Source organism: Nomascus leucogenys, chromosome 8, assembly GCF_006542625.1.
Source record: "Nomascus leucogenys isolate Asia chromosome 8, Asia_NLE_v1, whole genome shotgun sequence".
Classification (NCBI taxonomy): Eukaryota; Metazoa; Chordata; class Mammalia; order Primates; family Hylobatidae; genus Nomascus; species Nomascus leucogenys.
In genome coordinates this window covers 108,819,648-108,847,284 of record NC_044388.1, presented here as the reverse complement: position 1 = coordinate 108,847,284, position 27,637 = coordinate 108,819,648, and the positions used below count along the sequence as shown (strand labels likewise).

At 43.1% G+C, this 27,637-nt stretch overlaps 2 protein-coding genes across 10 annotated transcripts in view; one reads left to right on the top strand and one right to left on the bottom strand.

Moving 5' to 3' along the window:
- Positions 1–206: 206 nt before the first annotated feature.
- On the bottom strand, positions 207–25,303 carry GTF3C4 (general transcription factor IIIC subunit 4). The gene is made up of 5 exons (XM_003276788.4): positions 24,689–25,303; positions 15,943–17,769; positions 12,039–12,169; positions 8,128–8,216; positions 207–6,293 (listed from the first exon to the last, which is right to left on the bottom strand). The coding sequence occupies exons 1-5, from the start codon at positions 25,043–25,045 to the stop codon at positions 6,229–6,231; spliced, it is 2,469 nt and encodes an 822-aa protein (XP_003276836.1). The 5' UTR covers positions 25,046–25,303; the 3' UTR covers positions 207–6,228.
- The window catches only part of DDX31 (DEAD-box helicase 31), a 77,529-nt gene continuing 75,134 nt past the window's right edge, over positions 25,243–27,637 (top strand). For 5 of the 9 annotated variants that reach the window (XR_004031466.1, XR_004031465.1, XR_004031464.1 and 2 more), the window contains exon 1: positions 25,395–25,784. Coding sequence is in view for 6 of the 9 variants with exons in the window: in XM_030818087.1 (XP_030673947.1) it covers positions 25,395–25,784 (390 nt within the window). In the remaining 3 variants the exon portion in view is untranslated. Of the gene's footprint in view, positions 25,785–27,637 lie in introns of all 9 variants that reach the window. The other 4 variants (XM_003276785.3, XM_003276784.3, XM_003276786.4 and 1 more) reach the window with 1 other exon arrangement.

The window sequence follows — 27,637 nt, the reverse complement described above, 5'->3', positions numbered from 1 at the left end:
TTCTGGAATAGACAACCTAAGACTTACTGACTTGGTTCTGAGGTAGTTGCTAGGGACCAGTTCCCTAACACTTCCCTCGCAGAGCTCTTTCCTCCTTGTCTGCCCATGCCTGGGCATTACTTAACTTTGTTGGGGATGCTCAGGCTTTCAGAGGTTTCCAAGCTTTGCTATAAACCGTGGCAACTCCATAAAACAGACACGCAGTATACAAATAATTATTTATTTTGAATAAAAAAGTGGCCAAAATAACAATACTAATGGCTCTGTATACAAACCACAACATATTCAAGGTTATCTCACATTTACAAAACTGCCATTATGTACAGCACTACATATTCACAGCAACTCTATTAGACTCTAAGTACTAGAATCATGTAAGCAATTGAGGGGAATCCCAAATGAGAAAGAGCTAAAACCAATGGTAGTTCATCAATTGGAGAAATGGCCAACCAGCGACTTGGTAAAGAAACAGAAGTTCTGTTACCCTTTTAACAATAACTAAAATATGATTACCCCACAGGGCCTTATACTGACAAACCACCCTCCCCAAATTTCCATTTCGTTTTCTCCATAATCTTCCCAACTTCAAAATTTTCCTAGGAACCTCAGCTCTAATATTAGATAAAAACGCAGGACACTGATATGTAATCTTCATGAAAAGAAGGTTAAGTAGTGCTAAGGATGTGGAATGATCTGGTTCAACCCAAAAAAGCCAGTTCAAACCCAAGAAAGAACTCTGCCCTCTTCTGGCAGGAGTAGCTTTGTAGTGTTGAACACGGGGGAAGTGAACCACATTTCATCCTGATGAGGCAGGAAGTTACTCACTCATTCATTCTACACGTCATGAGCACCTACCCTGTGCAAGGCACTTTACATTAGGTGCTGCAGGAACAACAAAGATAAAACAATTCCTGCCCTTGAGGAGCTTACAATCTAATAATGAAAACTATGTACATATATACAATGGAGAGAAGTCACCAGCTTTTCTGGATTGGGGGGTATTCCAAGCAAAATGCATTGTTATCAAACTTTTTTTTTAAACACCAAAAGTCTATAAAACATTCCACCTAATCAGATGGTAAGAATTGAAAAAGCATCTCCTTTCCAAAACCTTATGTTTTTAGATGACTGTTCTGTTTATTTCAAAAAAAAAAAAAGTCATAGGTAAACACATATATAATTCAAAGCCAAGCACAAGATTTAGTACAGGCATTGGGTAAACATAAAACATGTATCACTATACACAACACACTTATTTTTCTATATAGTTTTTCTGTATAAACAAGTCTGATAGTCACTTTCATACATCAAAGTACAAATCTGAGTCAAAGCCTTGAAAACAACATAATTCTTAGGACGTTTTGCATTTAATTTTCCATTAGTGGAGGGAACCTTAAACCTTACCAGTCTGCTAGCCAAGTGTAAACTGGTAAAGTATGAAATGCCTCAAAGCCATCATTATCTCTTACATTATCCAATTTGACCATTTTACAGGATTTTTTTTTTTTTATGAAAGTAACAGGATTTCATGACAGTGAGGCAACTTTTTACTTTAAAAATAAGCATAAGATTTAGAGTTCTAAACTTTAATTCTAACCAACCCATTTACAGTATTTCACTTCGCCTATACCTTATTTTAGCACGAGAGTATAATCTTACACTTTTGTCAACTCTTCTCAAACCCAGAAAGAATACCTTCTTAGATCATGTTGGCAAAGCATTTAATATTGATCTAAACAACTCTCTGGTTAGGACCCCAGATTTTATAGTAGGTCTTGGCCCTAGAGTATAGTTATGACTCAGAAAACACAAGATAAGCTGAACCACCTAACTAAAGGGGTTGGAGGAGAAATATTCATATACCAAAAGAATTAACCTCTTTCTAGGACAGCTTTACAAATAACTACTCCTCTGTCAAATTTATTTCCACAGCAAGTTTTCAAAAACAGCACCATGTTAAACCATCTATGCAGGTGGCAGGCTACATCCTATCAGTGAGACATGGACTGGCTAACAAGTCCTGACAATGATTTATATCTGTGCCATGGAAATGAGTTTACAATCTTCTGAAAAACCCCACTTCTTCATCGGGATAGTGATTCTATACTACTTTAGGTAACTAGAAGCAACTCGGTATTTTTGGAGTTTGGCTGAATTCCATTGAAGGACAGTTGAATTTCACATGCTGTATACCAGGTTGAACAGCAGATACCATGCTAGCAGACATTAAGCAGATCTTTACTCCAAAAACCTCTTTTAGCTTCAAGAAAGAGCAGTTCTAAGTATAACTATGAGAGACCTGAGACATAGTCTAAAGCTGTTTGAGGCTGCCAGTTGATACTTGCACTAATGGCAAAAATAAAAAGTTCATTACAGTTAGATCCTTTAGAGGGATTTTTGATGACCCAACCTTGAAGGCAAACGTTCCATTCTTGAGACACTGCCCAGTCTCACTGAATTGCTAAACTCCAACGCACAGAAGAGCAGTGAAAGAGCATAAAGACACATCATAATGAATTATGGAAACATGCAGAGACTCAAAACAGTCCACGGTGGGCTAATTGTAAAGACATTCCTGTATTTGTCTGCCTATTTGCCATCTGTACTTACTTTGAATATAATCCATTCAGCTTAGCTTAACCATAATTTTTGCTTATGAAGAAGAATATTGGCTGGGGGTGGGAGTGAGGGGAAACAGGTGGTGGGAAGGAGCTAAAATTTCACATCCCTTAGCCCAAAGTCAAACCAAGAGCTACTGAGCACCCTGACAAGAAAATTATAGTTAAGTTTTTAAGAACACCAGATACAATTAATACTATTACCTTTAGAAAGAAATAGTACCAACAGTTTCTTCTAGGAAGTGAGACCCACTACACAATTTAGCTTTTAGGAATGTTACCATTAATCCATTTTTCTTTCCAACATGTATTCTGTTAGCTCTGTGTTCTAAAGCAGAGAGAACTAAAGGAATGGAAACCAAGAGGGCATCTGGGGGAAGGAAAGGCAAGAGAGAGAGGTCAGGAGCAGAAACGATGGAAAGATCCTGTGCCAATCAACCAGTGACCCTAATTCCTGTTTCCATTCCAGGAATTGCAGCAATTCACCAAACTCTGAGGCAGTTTAACTGCTGCAGAGAAAAGATGCTCATAAAACCAATAGTGTCATTCTCTTAAGCACCAATAAGCATCAACTTCTTTTGCATCTTATTTGATACCGTTATAATTACAAAATAATTGAAATATTTAATTATTGCCTTTTAATATTCTTTTTAACCTAATTAACGTGTTAAACTTGCTGATAGGTCCAGCCTGCATACTGCAACGTTAACATTCTCAAAAACTTCTTAGAAGGAAAAGCAGAAAAATGTCATATTCAACCATGAGCTTTGCCAGTGGCTCTAATAACTTCTGACATTGAAAAATAATTGGTAGTTTGGGCAGATATAATAGTAGGTAGAGATTGCTTGAAGTCTGCCTGGTGGACACGTAAGGATTTCAGAATGAGTATCAAGCATAACAAGCTATCAATTTCTTATCTAGAATAATAAGAACAAATTAACCCCAGGCAAAGAAAATGTGATACGTATGTGGATATCAGACTCCCCAAATGCAACCATGTTGTAGCTTAAAGGGTCTAATTGTATAATCTTTGCTCCTGTACTTTAAATGCAGTGCAGCAATAGCACTTCCACTATTTCTCCAGTTCCTGAAACAGTTACTATGGTCACAGCTGAAAGCAACTTGAAATCTACCAAATAAGATCAGGCAAATTTTAGGAAGGTATAGAGGATGTAAGTTTGAACTGCAAGAGGCACTTACAAAACTTCTGGTGCCACTCTCACTTTTCCAGGGTTGCACTGAGCAACACACTCCCATGAAGTATGCTGACCCTCAGAGAAATTCAGAAGCACTATTTGTGAGCCTGCCATTAACTCAAAATCTCCTGTTTCCCCAGCTCTGTAGCTTTACCTCCATGGGTGTGAGACAGGGACAAGGGCAGGGAAAGGCCTTCCAACTGGGTGTGTGGAAACTTGGGGGAGGCAGGTGGTGGCTAGATTTTAGGGTCTTAACAATGCCATTGGGTCCAGTCCCTGCAGTGAGTCCACATTCTAGAAAAACTGTTGCCATGTTTACTCCTATAGAGACATACAAAAAAATTTGGGAGATCCTCTCTAGTTACTCCCAATACATTTTCTCAAAAATGCACAACTGCTTTAAATAAAAACCTAAGTTTAAATGGCAGCAGTCCAAAATTCCCCAGTAAGAACAAATCTCCACTGATTCTAATGTGGGGGGAGGGGGGCGAGGGGAGTGAAACTATGCCATAATGATTAAAACTGCAATAATTTTTTGACATGATCTCAATTTTTACTCTTATTTATTGTAAAGTGAAAAAAAACAGCTGCAGACACAAATGACTTCCACCATACAATGTTCTGAATTCTGTTACTCATGATTTCAATGCTGCTTGGTTTCTTTCTTGAAAATCAATAGTGGATAAACACTCTTCTTGAAATTACCACCAAAATGAGAAAAATAAGCAGAATACCAAATACATGATTAAACATAGGAGACAAAACAGCAATTTGAATAGGAAACAAAAAACATTTCTGAGCAGACTGTTTACAAGTGCCTCCAAGGGCTCGTCTCCACTACCTATCAATGCAGGGTGGGGAGGTTGCCGTTATGGTATCATCTAAGTACCAACATTTTTTTTCTTTTTTTTTTTTTTTTTTTTTTGAGGCAGTCTCCAGTCTCGCCCAGGCTGAAGTGCAGTGGTGCCATCTCGGCTGACTGAAGCTTCTCCCTCCTGGGTTCAAGTGATGCTCCTGCCTCAGCCTCCTGAGTAACTGGGATTACAGGCATGTGCTACCATGCCAGGCTAACTTTTGTTATTTTTAGTAGAGATGGGGTCTCGCCATATCACCCAGACTGGTCTCGAACTCCTGGCCTCAAGTGACCCGTCTGCCTCGGCGCCCCAAAGTGCTGGTATTACAGGTGTGCACCACCATGCCTGGCTAATTTTTGTATTTTTAGTAGAGACAGGGTTTCACCATGTTGGTCAGGCTGAACTCCTGACCTTGTGATCTGCCTGCCTTGGCCTCCCAAAGTGCTGGGATTACAGGCATGAGCTACCATGCCCAGCCCCATCTGAGACATCTTAACAGACCACTGGGTGGGTAGGGGTTGGGGGCAGAACCTGGATTCCAAATATCAAGGGACTGTGCAGAGGAAAGAAATTCCCAGGCTCTGTTCAACTGAATTGTACAAGCTTACAGCACCAGAGCTCAAGGGTCTCACTTCTCAGCTGTCCCTCTCTGGAAGTCTCTAGACAGACCCCTGAATACTAAATGAAACATCTGGAAATGTCAACATTAAAAATACTAAAAGTCTTATTACTAAAAGGAAAATATCTTTTTTCCTCTGTGTACAAATAGCTCATCTAGGCTACCACAGTTAAGTCTGAAGCAGGGCTGTGGCATGGGTGAACTACAGTATTTGACATCTTTATACGGATTAAGGACTTGGGTCAGGAAATCTGATGACACAGAAGAGAATGAAAAGTAAGTCACAATTATTCATTATAATAGTCACCAGATCATTTGACACATTAAATTTTAGTCTTAGCTTCAACTTAAGAATATAGAGTTTTAGGAAAATGTTTTCCATATGCATAAAAAACAAGAATGGAGGGATGCAGACCAGCAGCTATTTTCTGAGAACAAAACATCAGCCCATGTGTTGCTTTACACTTTTAATCTCTGTTGGTACATCGGATGCCACGGACCAAGCAATTTAAGTTCTGCAGCCCGAAGGCAGTTCCAGACCAAAGCAAGGATTAAAACCTAACTCAACCCAGCAAGGTCCTTATCCAAGCTCTCTAGAAGAGACCATTCTGTTTCTAGAAATGATGGGACATTGTGTTCAAATTGCTTCTGTCAAGATACTTAAAAATAAGTGTTCCTCATTGGTTACAAAGCTGAGGCTAATGCTCATCTCAAAACGGCTCCAACTCTCCGAGTCCAGCCATTTCAAAGGACATCCTTTAGTCCCTGGAGATGGAGAGTGCCCTTCAGAAATGAGCTCCAGGGGCCCTCTTTACAATCACCAAGGACTTCTCTCCACTTGTGAGGGTCCGGCTTCCTCCAGTGCATCCTTCTCTTCAGGCTGGAGGAAGTTTTCTACAGCAGAGTTCGTCATGCCCTTCCATCTTCCCGTCACTGATTATTTAGAAGACAGGAGAATCACAGAAAGGGCAGGGGCTTTGTAGTAACCTCTTAATCCAGTCGGGATCTGCAAAAGGAAGACAAGTGGTATCAACTGTTATCTTCGGAAAAGACAGAAGGGATTAATACCGGACTGTAGCGTTGAGAGACAGGCATTCTGGTCCCAACTCTGCAATGAACCAGCCATATATCCCTAGACAAAGCACTTCACTTCTTTGGGCTTCCGTTTCTATCATTCCAAATGAGGCTGGACTAAACTTGTGGTTCACAAAGTTAAGTGTAATGAAACAGAAAAATAAGGGTACTGAAGAATGTTTCATAAAGCTAAATTTATTCAATTTAAAGAAGAGTATATTCCGAGAATGTGTTCTTCATACATTGTTAATGTTAAAATATTCTCATAAAATTACAGTAATAGGAATTTTTAAAAAATGCTATGCCCTTGAGAAATAAAAATGCGGCAACACTGGTCAAATCCTCCTCGTCTTTCATCTATGAAAAACTACTCCAATGCTTTTTTTTTTTTTGAGACAGAGTCTCGCTCTGTCACCCAGGCTGGAGTGCAGTGGCGCGATCTCGGCTCACTGCAAGCTCCGCCTCCCGGGTTCACGCCATTTTCCTGCCTCAGCCTCTCCGAGTAGCTGGGACTACAGGCGCCCGCCACCACGCCCGGCTAATTTTTTGTATTTTTAGTAGAGACGGGGTTTCACCGTGGTCTCGATCTCCTGACCTCGTGATCCGCCCGCCTCGGCCTCCCAAAGTGCTGGGATTACAAGCATGAGCCACTGCGCCCAGCCTCCAATGCTCTTCTTAGATCCAGTAGCTTCTCATTCTTCCCAAAAGCTTTAAATGGCTAGACTCAAAGTCAATCGGTAAGATTTTTAAAGTTTCAATCTCTTCCAGATTTCCTGCCTAAGCAGCATATCAATTATCAATTGCAGTAAAAATTAAAAAGTTCCCAAAAATGTGTTTCAAAATAATCCATCAGGAGGAGGGAGGTGGGTGAAGGAACTACACATGAAACAGAAAAGGCCATGAGTCAATAATTTCTAAAGTGATGGGCAAAGGGGTTTATTATACTCTTCTCTTTCCTTTTGTGTATGATTGTAGTTTCCCTAATAAAAAGCTACAACAGAACACAAGGTATCAACATACCAACTTATGAGAATTAGAGAGCTTCTGCCAGTTTAGAGCAAAACTCAAGAATTTATGTAGTTTTATATAGTATGCTGTTTGTTTCAGCTGAGAATAGAATATTCCCCCCAAAATACATATAAAATTATATATTCTGTATCTAGTTAGCTCACTTGGTTAGAGTGCATTGTTAACGTCAGGACAAAATCTGACATTTGCATAATTATTAAATCACTAATTCCTGCCCACTCTACAATCTTATTTCCAGGTAGTTATCTCAGAAACGAATGACATTAGAACTATCAGGAAAGAGCACACAGACCAACCAGGAAAAAACCCGTCATGGCTACTGGAAGAATGACTCCAAGTGAATATCCTATTACTGGTTCAATAATGTTGTCTTTGTATACAGTATCATCCACAGAGTTTACATTCAAATATAATCTGTCATCTGCTGAAACAAGCTCTGACATTTTTTGGAATGAATAATTTGTTTGCAGTGACAGAATAGCAACTGCAGACACACTTAACTCACATACTAAATGCAGTAAGCACTTCAATATGACATATTCTAATGGCCATGTTTTAGTTAGCTGTGGCTTCATGGTAACACCGTAAAGAGCAGCAGGAGCCTGCTCCCCACCCCCCACCCCCGACAACACAATACCAAGAAGTGTAGAGTGTGACTTGAACTGTTATTCTGGGGCGCTGGCCCTCTGCCAGCATATTCCACCCACCCACCCTCCCAAGTAAGGGAAAGCATTCACCTTCTGGAGCTGGATGCCGGGCAATGCTGTCATGAAGCAAACACCTTCTATATATCAAACTCTGGCAGGACTGGTAGGTTAAGAAGCACCTGAAAGAAGACAGACTGTATTGGCAAGGGAGAGGGTTTGCTCTACTAACACTCAGAAACTGATGTTTCTCCATCACAGAGTTATCATAAAACCGCACATTAACCAAGTGAAAGCATGATACTCATACATTCACGCAACAATGTATCCCCCTGTGCACCACAGCTGGCCAAACCTATACTCCATGCTTAGCAAAGAGACACAAAGGTTCTAATCCAGGTAGATTGCAGTTTTCCTGTTTGAGCATCAGAAAAGAATTTGCTCTGTCCATACCTGACTGCACTTTGAATTCTTTATATGGTTTTTAAAAATTGATCATGTGTTATATTGAGAATTATTCGTTAGGTTTTTTGTTGTTGCTGTTGTTTTGAGACAGGGTCTTGCTACATTGCCCAGCCTGACCTTGAACTCCTGAGCTCAAGCGATCCTCCTGCCTAAGCCTCCCAAGTAGCTGGGATTACAGGCATGTGCCACCGTGCCCAGCTTTCCAACAGTTAAGATTAGGTATAACCACTGTCTTTAAGACTCTGACAGTACATTGGGAAAACCCTGAAGAATATCGAAGGCAAAATTAATGGTGCAAAAAGAGACAGGACACTAACAAATGTTCAGAGGTTCAATTCCATCCAAGGATTACTCACTGACCATCTACCAGCGCCAGGCAAATAAGGACAGGTGGGATGCAATGAGATGGGAAAGAGTACATCTGGGTTGCAGGGAAGGTGTCCCAAAAGATAACAGTTTACAGGTGAGCAACTAAGGAGCAGAAGATACAAAGAAGGAGGTTAGGGGAAGGGACTCCAAGCAGGTATACCTTGAGTAAAGAATTGGATATCTAGGAAGAAAGATTACATCTGAGTGACAGCAAGCACTGGTTCTCACCTAGAGAAATCATACTGAGGTACTTCAGCTCTAACTTTAGTCAGTAAAAATAAAAACAGTTTTCCTGAAAGAACCCATCTAGGAGACATTAATGTGTAATGCTTACACATGTGGCTTCTGGAGACAGAATGTCAGGTTCTGAGCTATGCCACAAACCACCATTGTGACTTGGGCAAATTATTTAACTTCCCCAGGCCCCAATCTCCTCATCTGTAAAAACAAAAGTAATCATGATGCTCCCCATGCATGGTTGTTGCGAAAATACATTCCACCTATTCTTATTTGCCTGGCCCTGGTAGAGGCTCAATGAATAATCTTTGGATGGAATTGAACCTGTGAACATTTGTTAGTGTCCTGTCTCTTTCTGCACCATTAATTTTGCCTTCAATATTTGTCAAGGTTTTCCCCAATGTACTATCAGTCTTAAAGACAGTGGTTATACCCAATCTTAACTAACAGAAAGCCAGGTGCAATGGCACACACCTGTAATCCTAGTAACTTATTTTCACAACCACCATAATATAGTAACTTAATACATGTGTACAGCTTAGACTGTGCCTGGCATATTAATAGCACTCAATATATGTTTTTACTTTTATTACTAACCTAAAATATACTACAAGCTTATTTCCTATTCTTTCCTTTTAAAAATCCTGAACACTCAAATTAGAAAAAGTGTAGAAGCCAGGCGTGGTGGTACATGCCCATAGTCCTGGCTGCTCAGGAGGCTGAGGCAGGAGATCACTGGAGCCCAGGAGTTCGAGTCCGCCATGGGCAACGTAGTGAGACCTCATCTCCCCATCTCAAAAAAAAAAAAAAAAAAAAAGTGTAGGAATGCAATACAAATTGGAAAAAAAACAAATTATCAGTAAGTGGGTAAATTATGAAACATTTGTACACTAGAAACCTCTATAGCCATTAAGAATGTTATCTTTGTACTGATGTAGAAAAATGTCCATAAATTTTGATAATAGAACTGGTGAGTTAATATGGAATGTGTAGCACAATCTTGTTAAAAATTTGGCCAGGTGCAGTGGCTCACGCCTGTAGTTCCAGCACTTTGGGAGGCCAAGGTGGGTGGATCACTTGAGCCCAGGAGTTCAAGACCAGCCTGGTCAACATGGTGAAACCCCATCTCTACCAAAAATACAAAAAAAAATTAGCCGGGTGTGGTGGCACATGCCTGTAGTTCCAGCTACAGGGGAGGCTGAGGTGGGAAAATCGCTTGAACCCAGGAGGCAAAGGTCGCAGTGAGCCAAGATTGTGCCACTGCACTCCAGCCTGGGCGATACAGCAAGTCCCTGTCTCAATAAATAAACAAACAAACAAACAAACAAATTTAGGCCGGGCGCGATGGCTCACACCTGTAATCCCAGCACTTTGGAAGGCCAAGGCGGGCGGATCACGAAGTCAGGAGATTGAGACCAACCTGGCTAACATGGTGAAACCCTGTCTCTACTAAAAATACAAAAAATTAGCCAGGTGTGGTGGCATGTGCCTGTAGTCCCAGCTACTCAGGAGGCTGAGGCAGGAGAATGGCGTGAACCTGGGAGGCGGAGCTTGCAGTGAGCTGAGATGGCGCCACTGCACTCCGGCCTGGGCAACAGACTGAGACTCCGTCACAATAAAAAAAAAAAAAAAAAAATTTAGTGCCCACCATGTACTAGGCATTGTTCTAGAAATAGCTGTGAACAAAACACAAAAGTTCCTGTCTTCATACAGCTTTCCATTCTAGAGGAAGGACAAGGAAAAAAATAGTGATAATTATTAAGGAGGGAAATAATAACGCAAGGAAGGAGGATGCAAAGTAATGGGAGGGGAAGGTACGTCGGTGGGGTGTTACAATTTTAGGTATGGTGGCCAGGAAGGCCTAACTGATAATGGGACACTGGAGGAAGCCATGTGGACATCTGCTGGAACAGCATCCTAGGTAGTGGAATCAGCCAGTGTAGATGTCCTGAGGTGGAGGGTGCCTTTCGTATCTGAGGAATGAAGCCAGCCTGCCTGGAGTGAAGCAAACAAGATGGAGAAATACAGCAGATGAGGTCAGCGGGAGGACAAAGGGAAGAAGGGGCCCCAGGCTGTGTGGCGTCTTGTGGATCACTGAGAGGGTTTTAGTTTTACTCATCAGAAACAAGTAGCCAGTGACAAAGTTTTGACACAATCACCATCAAGACCATATTGAGAACAGACTGGAGGGGCAAGGATGGAAGTGGGAAGACCAGATAGAAGGTAACCTCAGGTATAATAAGCTGGGCAAGAGATGATGGTGTTTTGGACCAGGGCTGCAGAGGCAGTAACAAAAGGTTGGATTCCAATTTGAAATGCCTATTAAACATCCAAATAGAGGTACTGAGCAGGCAGGCAGATATATAAGCCTAGACTTAGGGGGAGAGATACAGGCAAAACTCTATGTTTAAATCATCGGTGTGCAGATGATAACCGCCCAGGGAAAGTGCCGAGAGAAGAAAAACAGGCGGAAAGACAGACAGCTGAGGTGCCCATCAGCAAAGACAACTGAGAATGAAGAGTCAGAGACAGGAAGAAAACCAGGGAGTGCTGTGTCCCGGAAGGCAGGTGATGCAAGTGCTTCAAGGAGGGAGTAATTGTGCCAAATGCAGCCCATAGGTCCAGTAACATAAGGACACACGAAGGTCTTAGAGTGAGGCTAGGAAGAGGAGCCATAATTTGTTCAATTATGAAAATCAACAAATAAAACAAGAAAACTATAAAGCAGTAAAAAACTGTCTTTAAAGGCCAACTTGCTTGAGTGATACTGATGAAAAAAAGTCCACATCAGGCTTTATAATAGAAGCTTTTCTCCAACAAATTGGCAAGGGCAACAGAAAACTGGCATAAAGTTGCTATTCTGTCACATACAGTAGTTTGTGCTACACAAAACTGAAAAACGAGCAGAAGTAGGAACTTTTAAAATGGCTTACCGGAGCCAAATGTGGCCATTGGAACAGACTGCCTGTTTGCGATCTGTGAATGGCAAGATCTCTTTACACAAACTACAGTGCTCAGGGAAAGTCTGTTTGTTCATCTTCTTTGAGATATGTCCAATCAGCACCTAGTAAGACAAAGTAGTCCGCAAAGTTTAGTGTAAGTGCAGGATTTCCTGAAGAAAAAGCCTACAAACACAAAGGGAAAATTAAAAAATAAACAAAAAAGAAAAGAGCAGTATTTTACAGAAGACAAGAGATTTGCATTTCCATACAGGCTGATTATACTGTCTGAAAAATAAAAGAACTAGAAGTTTCAACCTGTGTCAACTAGCTAAATAAAATAAATTTATTCAGGTACTCTGTGACAACAGGGTAAACTGTAACCACTAAGGAGAAAACTGTTCTGAAAACCAAAATCTTATTACTTGCCTTGTTTTAGTTGCTTCTGAAACAAGGATTTCAGAGTTCTGTTAGAAGACAAAGTATTTAGCTAGTATTTATAATGTTTTGACTTTAAGAAGAAAAAGCATAATCTCTATAGGCAAAATATTATGTGGAATACTGCTCTCTTTGTAGAACTGTACAAATATCTATTCTGATGGCCCAAAGACCCATGGCCAACATGGTCCAGTAGCCTGCAATCTGAGACAAGCTGACCCCACTGCAGAGGCATGGCAAGACCCACTATAGGAGCAAGAAGCTGGGAGTGAGAGGTAATGACACAAGCTCTAGGCCTTTCTTTGCTTCAGTTTTGCTTTTCTCTGCTTTATTAAGATTACACTCTTGGCTGGGCACAGTGGCTCATGCCTGTAATCCCTGCACTTTGGGAGGCCAAGGCGGGTGGATCACTTGAGGTCAGGAGTTCGAGATCAGGTGGCCAACACAGTGAAACCCTGTCTCTACTAAAAATACAAAAATTAGCCAGGTATGGTGGCACACACCTGTAATCCCAGCTACTCAGGAGGCTGAGGCAGAAGGATCTGCCTGAGCCCGTGAGTGGAAGTTACAGTGAGCCAAGATTGCACCACTGCACATCAGCCTGGGTGACAGAATGAGACTCCATCTCAAGAAAAAAGAAAAAAAAAAAAAAGATTATACTGTTTAAAAAGTCTGAAAATAAACTTGAATCCAATTCATTTTTTTTTTAAATTTCACTGGATATGTAATTTGGAGGCTGGGATACACAACCCTCAAGAGTTGTCTTCTCTTACTAGTGATAGCGCCCTTCCAGTTTTGAATCCATTTCTGTTTAACCTCTTATGGATGAATCCACAAGCTTTTGGATTAATTCACTAAAATTAGTTCACTTACGTTTCAAAGGGTGTCTTACTAGCCCAGAAGTTGGTAAGCCAGCTATCTTACCTCTTCTGTATATATTCTACAAATTTAAATCCCATTAATTTTTTGGCCTTTTTTCTTTTCAGTCTTAAGAATTCTAACATATGGTCCCTTACAGCAAGGATGACCAAACTCACTCTGCTATTCAAGACAGGCCAAACATCCTGATAATGATACAGTGACAAAAACAACTCAGAATTCCTCCCTTACATACCTGTATTTTCTTTTTCTTTTTTTGTTTTTTAAGACAAGGTCTTGCTGTGGCCCCGGCTAGAGTGCAGTGGTGAGAACATGGCTCCCCCCGCCATCAGCCTCCCAAGTAGCTAGGACTACAGGCCTGTGCCACCACACCAGGGTAATTTTTTTTTTTTTTTTTTACTTTATGTAGAGACAGGGTCTCGCTATGTTGCTCAGGCTGGCCTTGAACTCCTGGGCTCAAGGGATCCTCACACCCTGGCCTCCCAAAGTGCTGGAGTCACAGGCGTGACCACTGTGCCCGGCCCAGATATACCTCAATTTTACATAAGGAAGGATTGCTATTTGTTCTCAGTAGCCTTGATCTTGTCAAGCTCAACTCTCAACTGTGTTATTCTGACTCACACATACTCAATGGGAGTGATAGTCCTTCCAAAGCAGCAAATATTAGTTCTTGGGGGACAAAAAGTTCTTACTCTTTTTACGTATAAAGCATAGATATACACACAGTACATAAACAGACACACAAAACACATCTGTGGTATTAAAACTTCATGGGCAGGGGCAATTCGGAAAAAGTGTCTAAAAATGTTCCAGGGGGAGTGATAATTAAAAAAAGGTTAAAAAACGCTAGTTTAACTGTACCAGCATACTAGGCTGATAATCTCCAAAATAATTTATAACTGCTAATAAACCAACATCCTAGGTTTAAAAAGTCTTCATTTTACGCATATAGTTGGATTTTTAAGACAGGAATGCATGGTCTTCAATAAACTCAGTTGCTATAGACAGGGATGGGTGTGCAATCTTCTGGTTTTTAAACTGGCTCTGTTGGAATCACATCACCATGCTAAATGTAGCTTCCTAGGCTCATGGAGTATCTGGACAATTACTCTAAATCATTACAAACTCAACCTCTAGTACTTTCTAACATGTTTTTGCTAATTTTTCACTGACTCTTACAATAAACCTAACTAGGTCCCATGGCCCTGTGATAACCAGAATACTTTTCCAGACAATTTGGAACACAATGAAACAACATTTAAAAATTAACTTTTTTTTTTTTGAGATGGGTTTCGCTCTTGTCGATTGTGCAATGGCACAATCTCAGCTCACTGCAACTTTCGCCTCCCAGGTTCAAGGGATTCTCCTGCCTCAGCCTCCCAAGTAGCTGGGATTACAGGCGCCCGCCACCACGCCCGGCTAATTTTTATTTTTAGTAGAGACGGGGCTTTGCCATGTTGGCCAGGCTCGTCTCCTGGCCTCCCGACCTTGTGATCTGCCCTCCTCGGCCTCCCAAAGTGCTAGGATTACAGGCGTGAGCCACCACGCCCAGCCCCAACAGTTAACTTTTAAAGAAGAAAAGTCAGTTACATGAATGGTGCATCTTAATACTCTTAAGACCACTGCAAACATTCTATGAGCAATAATTTCAAAGGCGAATGTGTGTACACAAACATACACATTCTTTCCAAGAAGAAAGTGCAACAAGTGATTGTGAATGGCTTAACATTAAGAACAAAGATACTGCCTTCAATTAATATTTTAAATAAGACTTTAGACAGTATCAATCTTTGAAGTAAAAAGGAGTACAGATATTTGTGGTCTTGAATATTTCAGAACACAGTATATTTCTTGGAACACAAGTTCTTCAGGATTTTAGCAGCTGTTAGCTGCAAGAAAGATTCTCTGATCAAGAAGTCTGAGTAATAACGAGCTACACAAAGGTATCGCTTTCTTTTCTGTAGAAATTCTCAGAAACCTTTGAGTGGTAATATGCACTGGGAACCCTAGTGCTCTGTTAAGCAACTTAAATTCTATAGAATACATTCTGGATAACACTGTAAGTTTGTTCTGTTACCAAAATAAAGACTGTGCCCAGTTTTTGTAAAAATGAGACATGAGTAATAATTCGTTTACTTCATATTTCTTGACTAAATCTGAAGATATCCTTAAGTCCTATCAAATGGAAAACATGTCACTACACCCCTCCCCTGCAAAATTTTTGTAAAAGAGGAAGGGCAGGGAACATGGGCACCATATTTCTACAGCCATGATTGCCCATCACATACTACTCAGCTAAATGCAGCCTCTTTGAGCTAATCCAGTCTGGAAAGCTCATCCTGCAAACTTTGCATATCTATTAAGGCCAGTGTGAAGAAGAATCAAAATATTCTTTATATGCTATGAATGCATCCTCTGCATTAATCCACGTTTCCTATTTATTACCCCGCACCTCATGCAAATCAATTACCTAAAAAATGTCAAAGCAAAAGTTGAGCTTCAGGAACTCAATTTAGGTCATTTCTTTCTCATTAAGAAAGCAGGCTTTACAATTTCAGAGTTTTTGTTAATAAACACCTACCCGTGCAGTTCTGTCATCATACTCTTCATCAGACATTAAAAAGTTACAGAGTCCGCGGGTGGGGATGCTAGTGTTTTCTGTGATCCAGGTGTGCAGATACACTTCTCCTAAGACTCGCTTCATGTGTTCCCTGGTCAAGTGCATCTCCACAGCTTCGATTTTCCCTTGGATTTCCAGGAGTTTCTCTTCCATTGGCTCACGGCCTCCAGCATCTCCAGTCGTGGGGAGCGAGTCATCAGTGGGCTCCTCTACATCTCCTTCCTTGCTCCTCTCCTGCAGGCCTTGCTTCACCACCTGTTTGGAAGAAGTGCCTTCTTCCTGCTGCTCATCGTCAGCATTGCCCATCCCAGGCGAATCCACTAGTAAGATTTTTGAGTCCTCATGGGTGGGTTTCCACAAGGCTTCTGAAGGGGTTTTCTGCATTGACTGATATAAAATCCTCAGGAGGAAAAGCTTAAAACGCCAAAAATAGGTGACTCCACTGCTTTCAATCTTTTTTTCCAAAGCTTCTTGTAAAAATTGAGGGATATGTTTATCTTTTAAAATCTTCCAGCGTACTAGGTCTATTAAATCTACCTGCTTAAAAAGGTTTTGAACTGAAGATTCCAGGAGCTGAGCAGCTGCCTCTTCAAAGGTTTTGAGAGTAACAAACTGGACCTGGTAGTTTTTGTTAACGGGGTGGAGGCCATTGATCATGCCCTCAGTGGTAATGATGGCCAGGTACGCACCGCAGGGGCTCACTGCTATCCCGTGAGTCCTCACTGAGCCAAACACATCTGAGAGTTTAATCAACTGGTGTTCAAACTTCAATGCAACATCTGTGAAAATGGGAATCAGCTGCCTCACCTTTCCATCACTGGAGCAAGTATAGACTGTTCCATTCTGTTTGTCTGCAGTCATGGAGACAATCGGCAGTGAGTGAAGGCCTGTGACATGGGAATTGTGAACATTCAGCCCTGCTTTGGAGATCAGAAGAAGACACCAAAACACATAAGAGCCTCTTGCAGCCACTACTAAGCTGCAACTACACTTCTGGTAAGGATGATAAAGTGGCACACATTTGATGCTGTGCACAGGTAACTGGTCCATTTCTTTCCACAAGATAACAGGCTGCCTTAAAGTGAAATAGCCTTTGACTGCTTTGAGATTGACAGGAAGAATTTTTATGGGTCCAAAAGCACTCCCCACAATAAGGCCACTCATTTTTCGATTATTGTGCTCATATTCCCACCAAAACAATACACTGGGAGAGGTGATTCCTGACTCAATCGTGTTGCATGAAGAGATGGATTCTTTTCCTACAAACGGCAGCTGAAACTGCCACACAGCGATATTACCGTTTTCAAAGAGGACAGCCAGGAGCACACTGCCAACGTCCCGGCATTCGTTGTTATGCTTGACCTGCTGGGTGGTACAGATGCCCGACCACTCCATTCTGACTGGGGTCTGCATGCTGTGTCTCCTCTGGAACTCAGCAAAATCCCCGAGATTTCCTTCCGGGGCCTCGTTTTTAGAGAGCCTGTAACTGGTCTCATAAAGACGTTCTCCATAGATCTCAGTCAGGTCGACCAGCTGGACCCACTGCAGTCTGTTGAGATTTGCCTGGATGGTCAGGCGATTGTCCATGGTCAGTGCTGCCAAGAGGCACCTGCCATTAGCATCGCAACCCATGGGAGACCAGCTGGTGTACTTGAATCCTCTCATTGGTGGTAAAGCCTTCCCCTCAGGGTTGAACACCCTATCCAACATGAAAGTCTGACTGACCGTGGGGTCCTTGGAGGCGGCGAATTTCTCCTTGCACTCAGCAACTTCTGTTTTTGAGCCAACCTGAAAATAAGAGATATAAAAACTATCAGATGAGCGTTTACTCAAGGAGATGGCAATTTTTTATAAAAAAGTCAGAATAAATGTCATTATTCATAGCCTGGTTCCCATATTCTTCTTAGAATTAATATATGCAAGAGAGATGTACTTGATTCTTAAGATTCAACAGAGCATTTAGCTGAACTAGTCACAAAACAAAAAAGGTGTTAACAAATTTATGAAAATATGTATCTATCTATATCTTTGATGCAAATTGATATTTAGATTTTTACCACATCTTTGCAATACAAATGCCAGCTTTAGGTCCTTTATCTGAAATTTCATTCACAAATAATGGCAAGAGCCAACTCCAACTGCTTTGTTTACTGTTTCTATAAAATAATGTTCATTCTAATCAGACTATTCTAGTTGCCATTCCTGAACATTCCCACCTCAGCTTTCCCCGGCTCCCTTGCCTAGTTCTTCTCCCTATGTAAATCCCATCTATCCTACCAGATCTAATTCTCCCTATAAGGCCTTTTGAGGTCATTCAAGCTTTCATTCATTTCTCCCTCCTCCAAGTTCATAACATGTATGGGACAGTAAGACAGAGTCTCATTCTGTCACCCGGGCTGGAGTGCAGTGGCACAATCTCGGCTCACCGCAAACCCCACCTCCAGGGTTCAAGTGATTCTCCTGCCTTAGCCTCCCAAGTGGCTGGGATTACAAGCGTGCACCACCACACCCAGCTAATTTTTTTATTTTTAGTAGAGACTGGGTTTCACTATATTGGTCAGGCTGGTCTTGAACTCCTGACCTCAAATGATCCACCTGCCTCGGCCTCCCAAAGTGCTGGGATTACAGGTGTGAGCCACTGTGCCCAGCTGTGAGCTCTTTAATAAGATTTTAAAGGGACATCAAAGATGGAGGAAGAGATAAATGACCAAAAGAAAGTGGTTCAGAACCATAAAAAAATAGGAAAGCTGAAGCCAAAAAGAGCAGAGACTAGCCAAAAGATGTTTTGTTATGTTGAAAGCAGGAAGTAGGAAGGACTTTATCCACTGTCTTTAGAGAAATGGATAAAAGAAAAAGAATCCTTCAATTATTTTTTAGTGTCAATTTCCTTTTTCAAAGAGGCTGCTCTTTAAACTGGAAAGGGTAGAACATGATTAAAAGGAAATTCCAGCCTAAGACACACATGGATATAATAAAAGTCACTTGAATGAGTTTAAGTTTTCAAGCCTAGAGGAATTACCCTCCAGGACACAGAAAGCACTTGGAAGACATTAACTCAGAACCACTCACTACATCCTAGATGAAGTCTGGACAACTGGGGATGTATCAGAAAATCAGAGTGCAACAAAGAGTTAAAAAATATCCCCCATGGCTGGGCATGGTGGCTCACACCTGTACTCCCAGCACTTTGGGAGGCCGAGGTGGGTGGATCACTGGAGACCAGGAGTTTGAGACTAGCCTGGGAAACATAGTGAGGCCCCATCTCTACTAAAAATAGCAAAAAATTAGCCAGGCATGGTGGTGGGCACCTGTAACCCCAGCTACTCGGGAGGCTGAGGCAGGAGAACTGCTTGAACTTGGGAGGCAGAGGTTGAAGTGAGCCAAGATTGCGCCACTGCACTCCAGCCTGGGTGATGGAGCCAGGCTCTGCAAAAAAAAAAAAAAAAAAAAAAAAAAAAAAATCCCCCAAATGGTAAATAAATAACAAAAACTACAGACCATTAAGCCTAACAGAAAATTCCTCAATGTATTAACAAAGGAATACTTTGTGCAGACAGGAGTGATGATTAGAAACAAGCAAAGGATGGCTGGGCGTGGTGGCTCACGCCTGTAATCTCAGCACTTTTGGAGGCCGAGGCAGGCGGATCATGAGGTCAGGAGATCAAGACTATCCTGGCTAACACGGTGAAACTCCGTCTCTACTAAAAATACAAAAAAAGTAGCCGGGCGTGGTGGTGGGTGCCTGTAGTCCCAGCTACTCAGGAGGCTGAGGCAGGAGAATGGCATGAACCCGGGAGGTGGAGCTTGCAGTGAGCCAAGATCACCCCACTGCACTCCAGCCTGGGCAACAGAGCAAGACTCTGTCTCAAAAAAAAAAAAAAAAAAAAAAAAAAAAAAAAAAGAAACAAGCAAAGGGTAACTGGAATAGTCTATTCTTATTCTCTTTCCTGCTAAAATTGCTAGATGACATAATAGATAAGCAAATAAAATGAAATGTAAATAGAAAATTGTCCACAAAATAGAGAACTAACTTTTCCTACAGTGTGTTTCACAGTACACTACTCCCTTTAATTGTCCCTTGAAAAATAGTTCTATGGCCAAACAAGCTTTGGAAATACTATATATTATATGTCATTCTCCCTTGAAAAGCAACACGAGGACACTAAATGCCTCGGCCAGGGAACTACTATAAAGACCTACTGAGCCACAGGAAGCCAAACTTTTTTTCCTTTTTAAACAACAGAGCCTTTTTTTTGGAGGTGGGGGAGGCAGTTATTACCCTTTATTATCCAAAAGTATGTGGAATACTTTGGGAATGGTGTTTTATGCAGTGTATCTTGATTTTAGGAAGGCATTTTAAAGTAGTCTCTTGGATACGCTATGAAACTTGCTGGAGAATCACAGATTGAAAATGCCAATTAAATGAGGTGTAGGTGGATGGCTTGGAAATAAAACAATGCTAATCAAAGCCCGGTGCTTTCTACAGGCAGATAAAATTTATGAGATGACATAATGAAGCACAACATAATAACTGAAAATTTATGCTATGACGCCAGACTACCTGGGTTCAAATGCTGGCTCTGCTACATACCAGCTCTGTGTGCGCAAATTGCTTAAACCTTCTGACTTTAATTTCCTCATTTATAAATGAGACTAATACATGTCCCATAAAGTTAGGAAGATTAAATAAGTCAATATATCAAAGCATATATTAAGTGCTCAATAAAGTTACCTATGATAATTGTTAATATACTCTGAGGATTAAGTTAAAAAAAAAACTTCTGAGAGTCCTCTCTGTCACCCTGGCTGCAGTGCAGCTGGCATGACTACAGCTCACTGCAGCCTCAACCTCCCGGGGTCAAGCGATCCTTTCACCTCAGCCTCCTGAGTAGCTAGGACCACAGGTGCACACCACCACGCCTGGCTAATTTTTAAAATTTTCTGTAGAGATGCAGTTTCCCTATGTTGCCCAGCCTGGTCTTTTAACTCCTGGGCTCAAGCGATTCTCCTGCCTTGGCCTTCCAAAGTGTTGGGATTACAGGGGTGAGCCACAGCACTCAGCCTTAAGTAAATGTTAATAAGATTTTTAATGCTAATAAAAGTATGCAAAAATGCAAGGTAGACATAAAGTTGTGTACCAAATGGAAGGTAGATATAAAATTGTTCATCAAATCCTTTAATACTGTGAACTAAGCAATACTCCTTAGTAAGAATAGCTTAAATTTGCTACAAATAAAAGCTACTGTAGAAGTAAACTCACAGGATTGATAACCCAAAGCAGCGGCACGGGATGAAATAAAGGAAGCTCAAGCAACCCTTGGTCCTACTCATTGTGGGAAGAATTCTTGACAGGATGGAGAGCAGTACAGATCTTGACTGGCAGGAAAAAGTCTTAGGGTTTTGTGTAGCAATTTCTGACATAATAGTTTCTACTAGACTACTGAACCTCCCTCCAACTCTCCCTATCATGACTTTTAATGGCAAATACTTTTAATACTGTTAGGCACTTTGTAAGCACCTGACAAAAATTCACTTGAAGCTTTTAGACAGTAAGCTTCTTGAGGACAGGTAATAGAGTCCATAGACAGGCAACGGTTATTTAACTTAATGTAGCAGATAAAGTTAATACTTTCTAAGGCTCCTAACAATTGATGTACAATTCGGTACACAAATATTATCAGAATTTGGAGCTATACACAAATGACTCACTAGGTGAGTCACTAAATCAGTAGTCCAATGGGAAAAACAATTCTGACATTCTTAAATCACTATTTCATTGCTTTTCAGATTTATACTGTTCACCTTTGTATCATACAATCTTATAAAACAGCTGATTATGTCTGAACTATTACATAACTGCAGATTTTCCTGCAAATTCATAATCTAAATAACAGAATTATAGAGCAAGAGCTTCAAAGGTGTTTAGTACCTAGCTTTCTAACAATGCTACACTAAAACTGTGATCTGCGCTGCAGACTGTCCACCGTTTAGGTTAGAGCGAAGGCATGCTGCACAGCACCGAGCAGATTTAAATCCACAGACTGCCAACGGGTGGAGTCATCAAAGAGCTGACACAGACTTCTTTACATTCCTACCGTCACGCCAGTTTTAACCCACAGAGGGCTCTTGTAGAACTGCCAGGACAACTCAGCATTCATTCACTTCAATCAGTCTAAAAAGACTGCTAAATGACTGATGGTTTAAGTGATGTGCATATTTAAAAAAAAAAAAAACACAGTACAGAAGGGGAAGATGTTACTAATTAATTTCATGGAAGCCATTTGTCAACTATAAGAGGGCTATATAAGGCTTTCCTGTTACTAGTTAGCAGTTGTGGTAAATGTCAAGTGAGGCAAAATGACAGTCAAAATTTTATCAGAATACTCATGTCCACAACCACGACATTAATCCAGACTCCTACTCCTTCATACCTGTATAACTGCATTATATTTTCTTTTCTTTTCTTTGAGACGGAGTCTGGCTCTGTCGCCCAGGCTGCAGTGGCGCAATCTTGGCTCACAGCAAGCTCCGCCTCCCGGGTTCACGCCACTCTCCTGCCTCAGCCTCCCAGCAGCTGGGACTACAGGCGCCCGCCACCACGCCCGGCTAATTTTTTGTATTTTTAGTAGAAACGGGGTTTCACCTTGTTAGCCAGGATGGTCTCGATCTCCTGACCTCGTGATCCGCCCGCCTCGGTCTCCCAAAGTGCTGGGATTACAGGCATAAGCCACCACACCCGGCCCAACTGCATATTTTCACCTTAAGCATTTACAGCGTGCCAAGAACTGGGCCAAGTGATTATGTATGTTTAATTTAATCTTCCAAAAAGCCTAAACAAGCCTTCATTATCCCCCTTTTATAGATAGGCCTATCTTGTGCCAAAGCCCAATCTCTTCACTTTTATTTTACACTGATCCCAACAATCATCTTCTTGCCTCTATCCAGCAGTGTTCCTGAACCACAGCAGGTCACTCTATGCTAATGAAACTGTAACAGCATCTTAAAGGCTTCCTAGATTGACGCCAACTTCCTCATACCGACCTTCCAAGTTCACAAACTGGTCTCATCTTACTTTCTCGGACTCCCTAGAAGACCTACTTGAGCTCATGTACTGATCCGTCATTATACAAACAACAGTTAATTATGTTCATGACTTAAACGTGTATGCACACGGGATGAATGCCTCATTCCTGCCACCTGGAATGCCCTTTCCTTCCTTCCTCTTACAAATCAAACACTACCTTCTTTAGGACTGCTGCAGATTCACCACCAGATGACCTGCCCCATAAGTCTCTCCCCTTACTATTCCCTCCTTTCTTTACATTCTCTCTGCTAAGGTATTCGATCTCTACTATACTGACATACATACTTTCCTTGAGTTGATGTGCGTATGAACATCCTTGGAAACAGTTAAGTTCCTTTTCAGCAGAAGATACACCTTTTAAATCACCTTTCTTCTGCTTCCCTCCTTTTGTATTTCTCAATTTCATAGGGTTGCATCTGTCTATCTGATTTGTTTACGCTTGAACAAATGTGTTCCTATCTTCTTCAAGAAGATCTTAGAGGAAGCTTAGTCATACAAGCTGACTAACAATCTAACAACAAGCTGTTTGAAACTTGAATTAAGTATGCTACACAAAGTGATGAGGGTTATCTGCACCCTACCTATAGCTAATGACTCATATTTTAAATGGCTGTCCAGAATAAAGAGTTTACGAACACATAAACATGTTCTGTGTGTGTGGATACACATCTTTACAGTGCTTATCACTACCTGACAGGACCTTATCATTTGTGCTTGACTTGCCAAAGAATGTAAGCTTCATGAGGGCAGGGGCTCTGTTTTGCACACTGCTTTATTTCCAGAACATGGGGCAGCACCAAGCAGAGTGGTATTCAAATATCTATCGAATGTATGAGTACACACTTTGACAGATCACATGTAAGCGTACACCTCTATCAAGGATATATAGAAAGTTTTTACACCTCTAAGCAACTAAAAGGAACGCTATGGCTTACTACTTGACCTTGCGCTTGAAGCTTAAGATATGCAGTTGTTTCGAGTCTTTATTTTCATTCAACATCCCAAAGATGTTTAGCTAGTAAAGAAAAACTAAAGTACAAACCCCGAGATCCAGTATTTACCCGTTTGCCCAAGGAGAGGCGAGGACCATTCATAATAAAGTCACTGAAACAATTAAGACAATGGATGGGACCAGTTTTTCTTTTCTGAAGCTAAAGAGGCGCAAGAGGAGGGCACACACAGGAGACAAAGCCAGCCAAGAACCTCGGAAAGTCGGCCCCAAACAATAGGAGCAACGACAGAGGCAGGCCCCGCGTTGGATCTACAGGGGGTGGAGTCTCAGAAAGCACCACCGAGTAATCTGCTCCATGTGCGGACCCGACGCAGGGGCGAAGGAGGGGTTGGCGGGACTCAACTCCGGGAAGCCCCCTCGGTGTGTACCTGTGTTTGCGGCGGCGGGTGACCTGGGGAAACAGGGTGCAGACAGCTGCAGAGCTTTTCTTTTTTTTTTTTTTTTTTTTTTTTTTAAGCTGTGGCAACGCTGGCTGCTTAATAAATCCCCAGCGCTCGGTGCGAAGACGGAAATCCCCGGACCGAGTGTGGGACCGGATTCTCCTGGGACGGATGATGCGGCTGCGAGAGGGGGACAGGGGAAGACCCCAGGGATGGCGGGGGATGACTTACTTTGAGGAGACAGCTGTTGAGCGGGGCGGGTACCGAGGTGCGGTGGATAACCAGGTCCTGGCCCGGGTTGTGCACGTCGCAGATGAGCTCCAGCACAGCGATGCTGCGGGCCGTGGACACAGACACGCGGTGGTCCTCGGACCAAGACAGCGGTTCCAGGCCGCTCACCGCATACTGCAGCTTCACGGCCGGCTCCCGCCGAGTCACCATGAGGCGGAATGCAGCGCTGGGCCCCGGGGCCGCGTCCGCTGCTGGCTCCTTCCCGCCCGCCTCGCCGCCCCCCTCTCCCTCCTCCTCCCCGGACGGCGCAGGCCCGTCGTCCGCGGGCCCCACCCGGGCCTGGTCGGCCGTGTTCATCTTCTCTCAGGTGCAGAGGTCGGACGCCCTGGCGCTCCACGCAGTCGCACGGCCACCTCCTGGACCGCCGCCGCCACCCCCAGCGCCCTCCGCGGCGGTTTTCTCCCCTCAGGCCCCGAGCGCCGCCGAGCCAAGAAGGACCCCGCCGTTGCCAGGCAACGCGGCCCTGCCAGGTGGCCAAGGAACTGCCTGTCAAGAAAAAGGACCGCGAGCGGGGATCCCCGAGGACCCCCTTTCCCCTGCCCAGGGATTGAGCTCCAGAGCCTGTTAGGGAGCTACCCAGACAGGCTTTCGCTCATAAAGTGCTGAGGAAACGCACGGGGCGGTAAAGGGGAGGCTCGTCGGTGAGATGGCGCCGGATCTCGCTTCTCAGAGGCATTCAGAGAGCTTCCCTAGCGTGAACTCTCGGCCGAATGTCATTTTGCCAGGCCGCGAGGGACGCAGAGAGGGGCTGCCACCTGGCAGGGGCACGCGCGGTAGTCTCGTCCCTACCCGCCCGGTGCCGCCGTCCCCGGCTCCCCTCGGGGCGGGTCCGTACAGCTGGAGCCGTTCCGGACCCGGAAGGGGCGGTGGCGCAGGGTCCTCGCGCGTCCCACGTGGGGTCCCGGGCCCAGCAGTCTGCGCACCCGGCTCGCTGCTGCACCACGCGTCACCCACGCAGGCCATGGCAGCCGCCGACGGTTCGCTCTTGGACAACCCCAGGACGTTCTCCAGACGTCCCCCAGCCCAGGCGAGTCGGGTGAGTTCTGACCCGGCTTCAGCTCCGTCCCCACCCGCAGCCCGGCTCTCGGCGCGCAGCGAGCTGCAGCCGTGCCTCGGAGTCGGGTTTCGAGTCATTTACGGAGCTAAGCGGGAGAAAGTCAGACACCGGGCAGCTTCGGGACAAGTTGCGCCGAAACACGTGTCTCTAACCGGAACACCACCCGCGGGGATGCGCCTGGAAGTGGGGAGTGGAGCGGTGTGGAGGGGCGGGGAGCTGGCTTCTGCGCCTAGAAAAGTAAAGGAAGGAATTAAAGAGGCTGTTTCCCGTGGAAGGTAGGACCTGACATTCCGGCGCAAGTCCCAGGCCAAAGCTTAACTTCTCTAAGCCAGTTTTCTCGACTGAGTGCGGACCCAGCTCTGATTTTTTTTTTATCTTGCCCACATTCCTGTCTGGGAAGAGTCATGCCCCTACAAACCACAAATTCTCATCAGATGGCTTTCATTTAACCCTATATATCGTGACTTACTTTCCAAACTGGCTCTGGCCTGACATTATGTGACAAAGAAGAAAGTTAAAATATTACCCCGAAACATGTTTCTTTGCCATATTTTGAAATGGCTTTGCAAAGCTGTTCTTTTGGTGGGGGGAAGGGGGTGGACATTTGCAGCTGCAAAGAATCTCTATTAACATAGCTAGATCTTTTTCTTCCAGGCCCTCCCAATCCTAAAGGGATTAATAGTCTACCCCCTTTCAAAGATCTGAATAGGGAACACTTGTCGTCTATTGTCTCTAAGGGCAGCCACTAAAGACTTCAAAAGAACCTTGATCTCCACAATCTTTTAACCTGAGCATTTTCTTTGTATCCATCCCAGGTGTTTAGACAAACTCAACCAATTGTCAACCAAAAAATGTTTAAATTTACCTATAGCCTGGAAGCCCCCGCTTTGAGTTCTCCCACCTTTCTGGACAAAACCAGTGTATTTCTGAAATGTATTTGATGTCTCATGCCTCTCTAGAATGTATAAAACCAAGACGCAGCCGGGTGCGGTGGCTCACGCCTGTAATCCCAGCACTTTGGCAGGCCGAGGCCGGCGGATCACGAGGTCAGGAGATCGAGACCATCCTGGCTAACAAGATGAAACCCCGTCTCTACTAAAAATACAAAAAATTAGCTGGGCGTGGTGGTGGGCGCCTGTAGTCCCAGCTACTCGGGGAGGCTGAGGCAGGAGAATGGCGTTAACCTGGGAGGCGGAGCTTGCAGTGAGCCGAGCTCGCGCCATTGCACTCCAGCCTGGGCAACACAACGAGACTCCGTCTCAAAAAAAAAAAAAAAGAAAAAAACAAGCTGCACCCCGACCACCTTGGGCACATGTTCTCAGGACCTCTCGAGGGCTGGGTCACGGGCCATGGTCACTCATACTTGGCTCAGAATAAGTATCTTCAGATATTTTAGAGTTTAACTCTTTTCGTCGCCATGAGGAAGGTTCGTTTGTTTCAGGAATGAGGACTGCCAACTAGGAGTTTTTTTGAAGAGCTTTCAAAAATGGGACAGATTTTCATCCCCATGCAATGGAGGGGGATAGGAAAATCGGTTTCATTGCTATAATCCCATTGCTAGAGAGGGGAAAAGATGCCCTAAAATTAACTTAAGCAAGAACTGAAAACTGGTTTCTAGGATGGTTGATTTGTCTCCTAGAAAAGAGGACTACAGGACAGAAAGACTGATTAAAATCATAAAGTGCTCATCAAACTTTAGGATTTAGATGTTTGGCAGCAAGGAGTCCAGCTAGCCAAGTGTAGCTGCGTCTGGGTGGAGGGGGGAGAAGGATAGAAGAGCCACTGGGAGCATGGGATTTGGAATAGGATAGACCTGGGATTCGGACGCTACC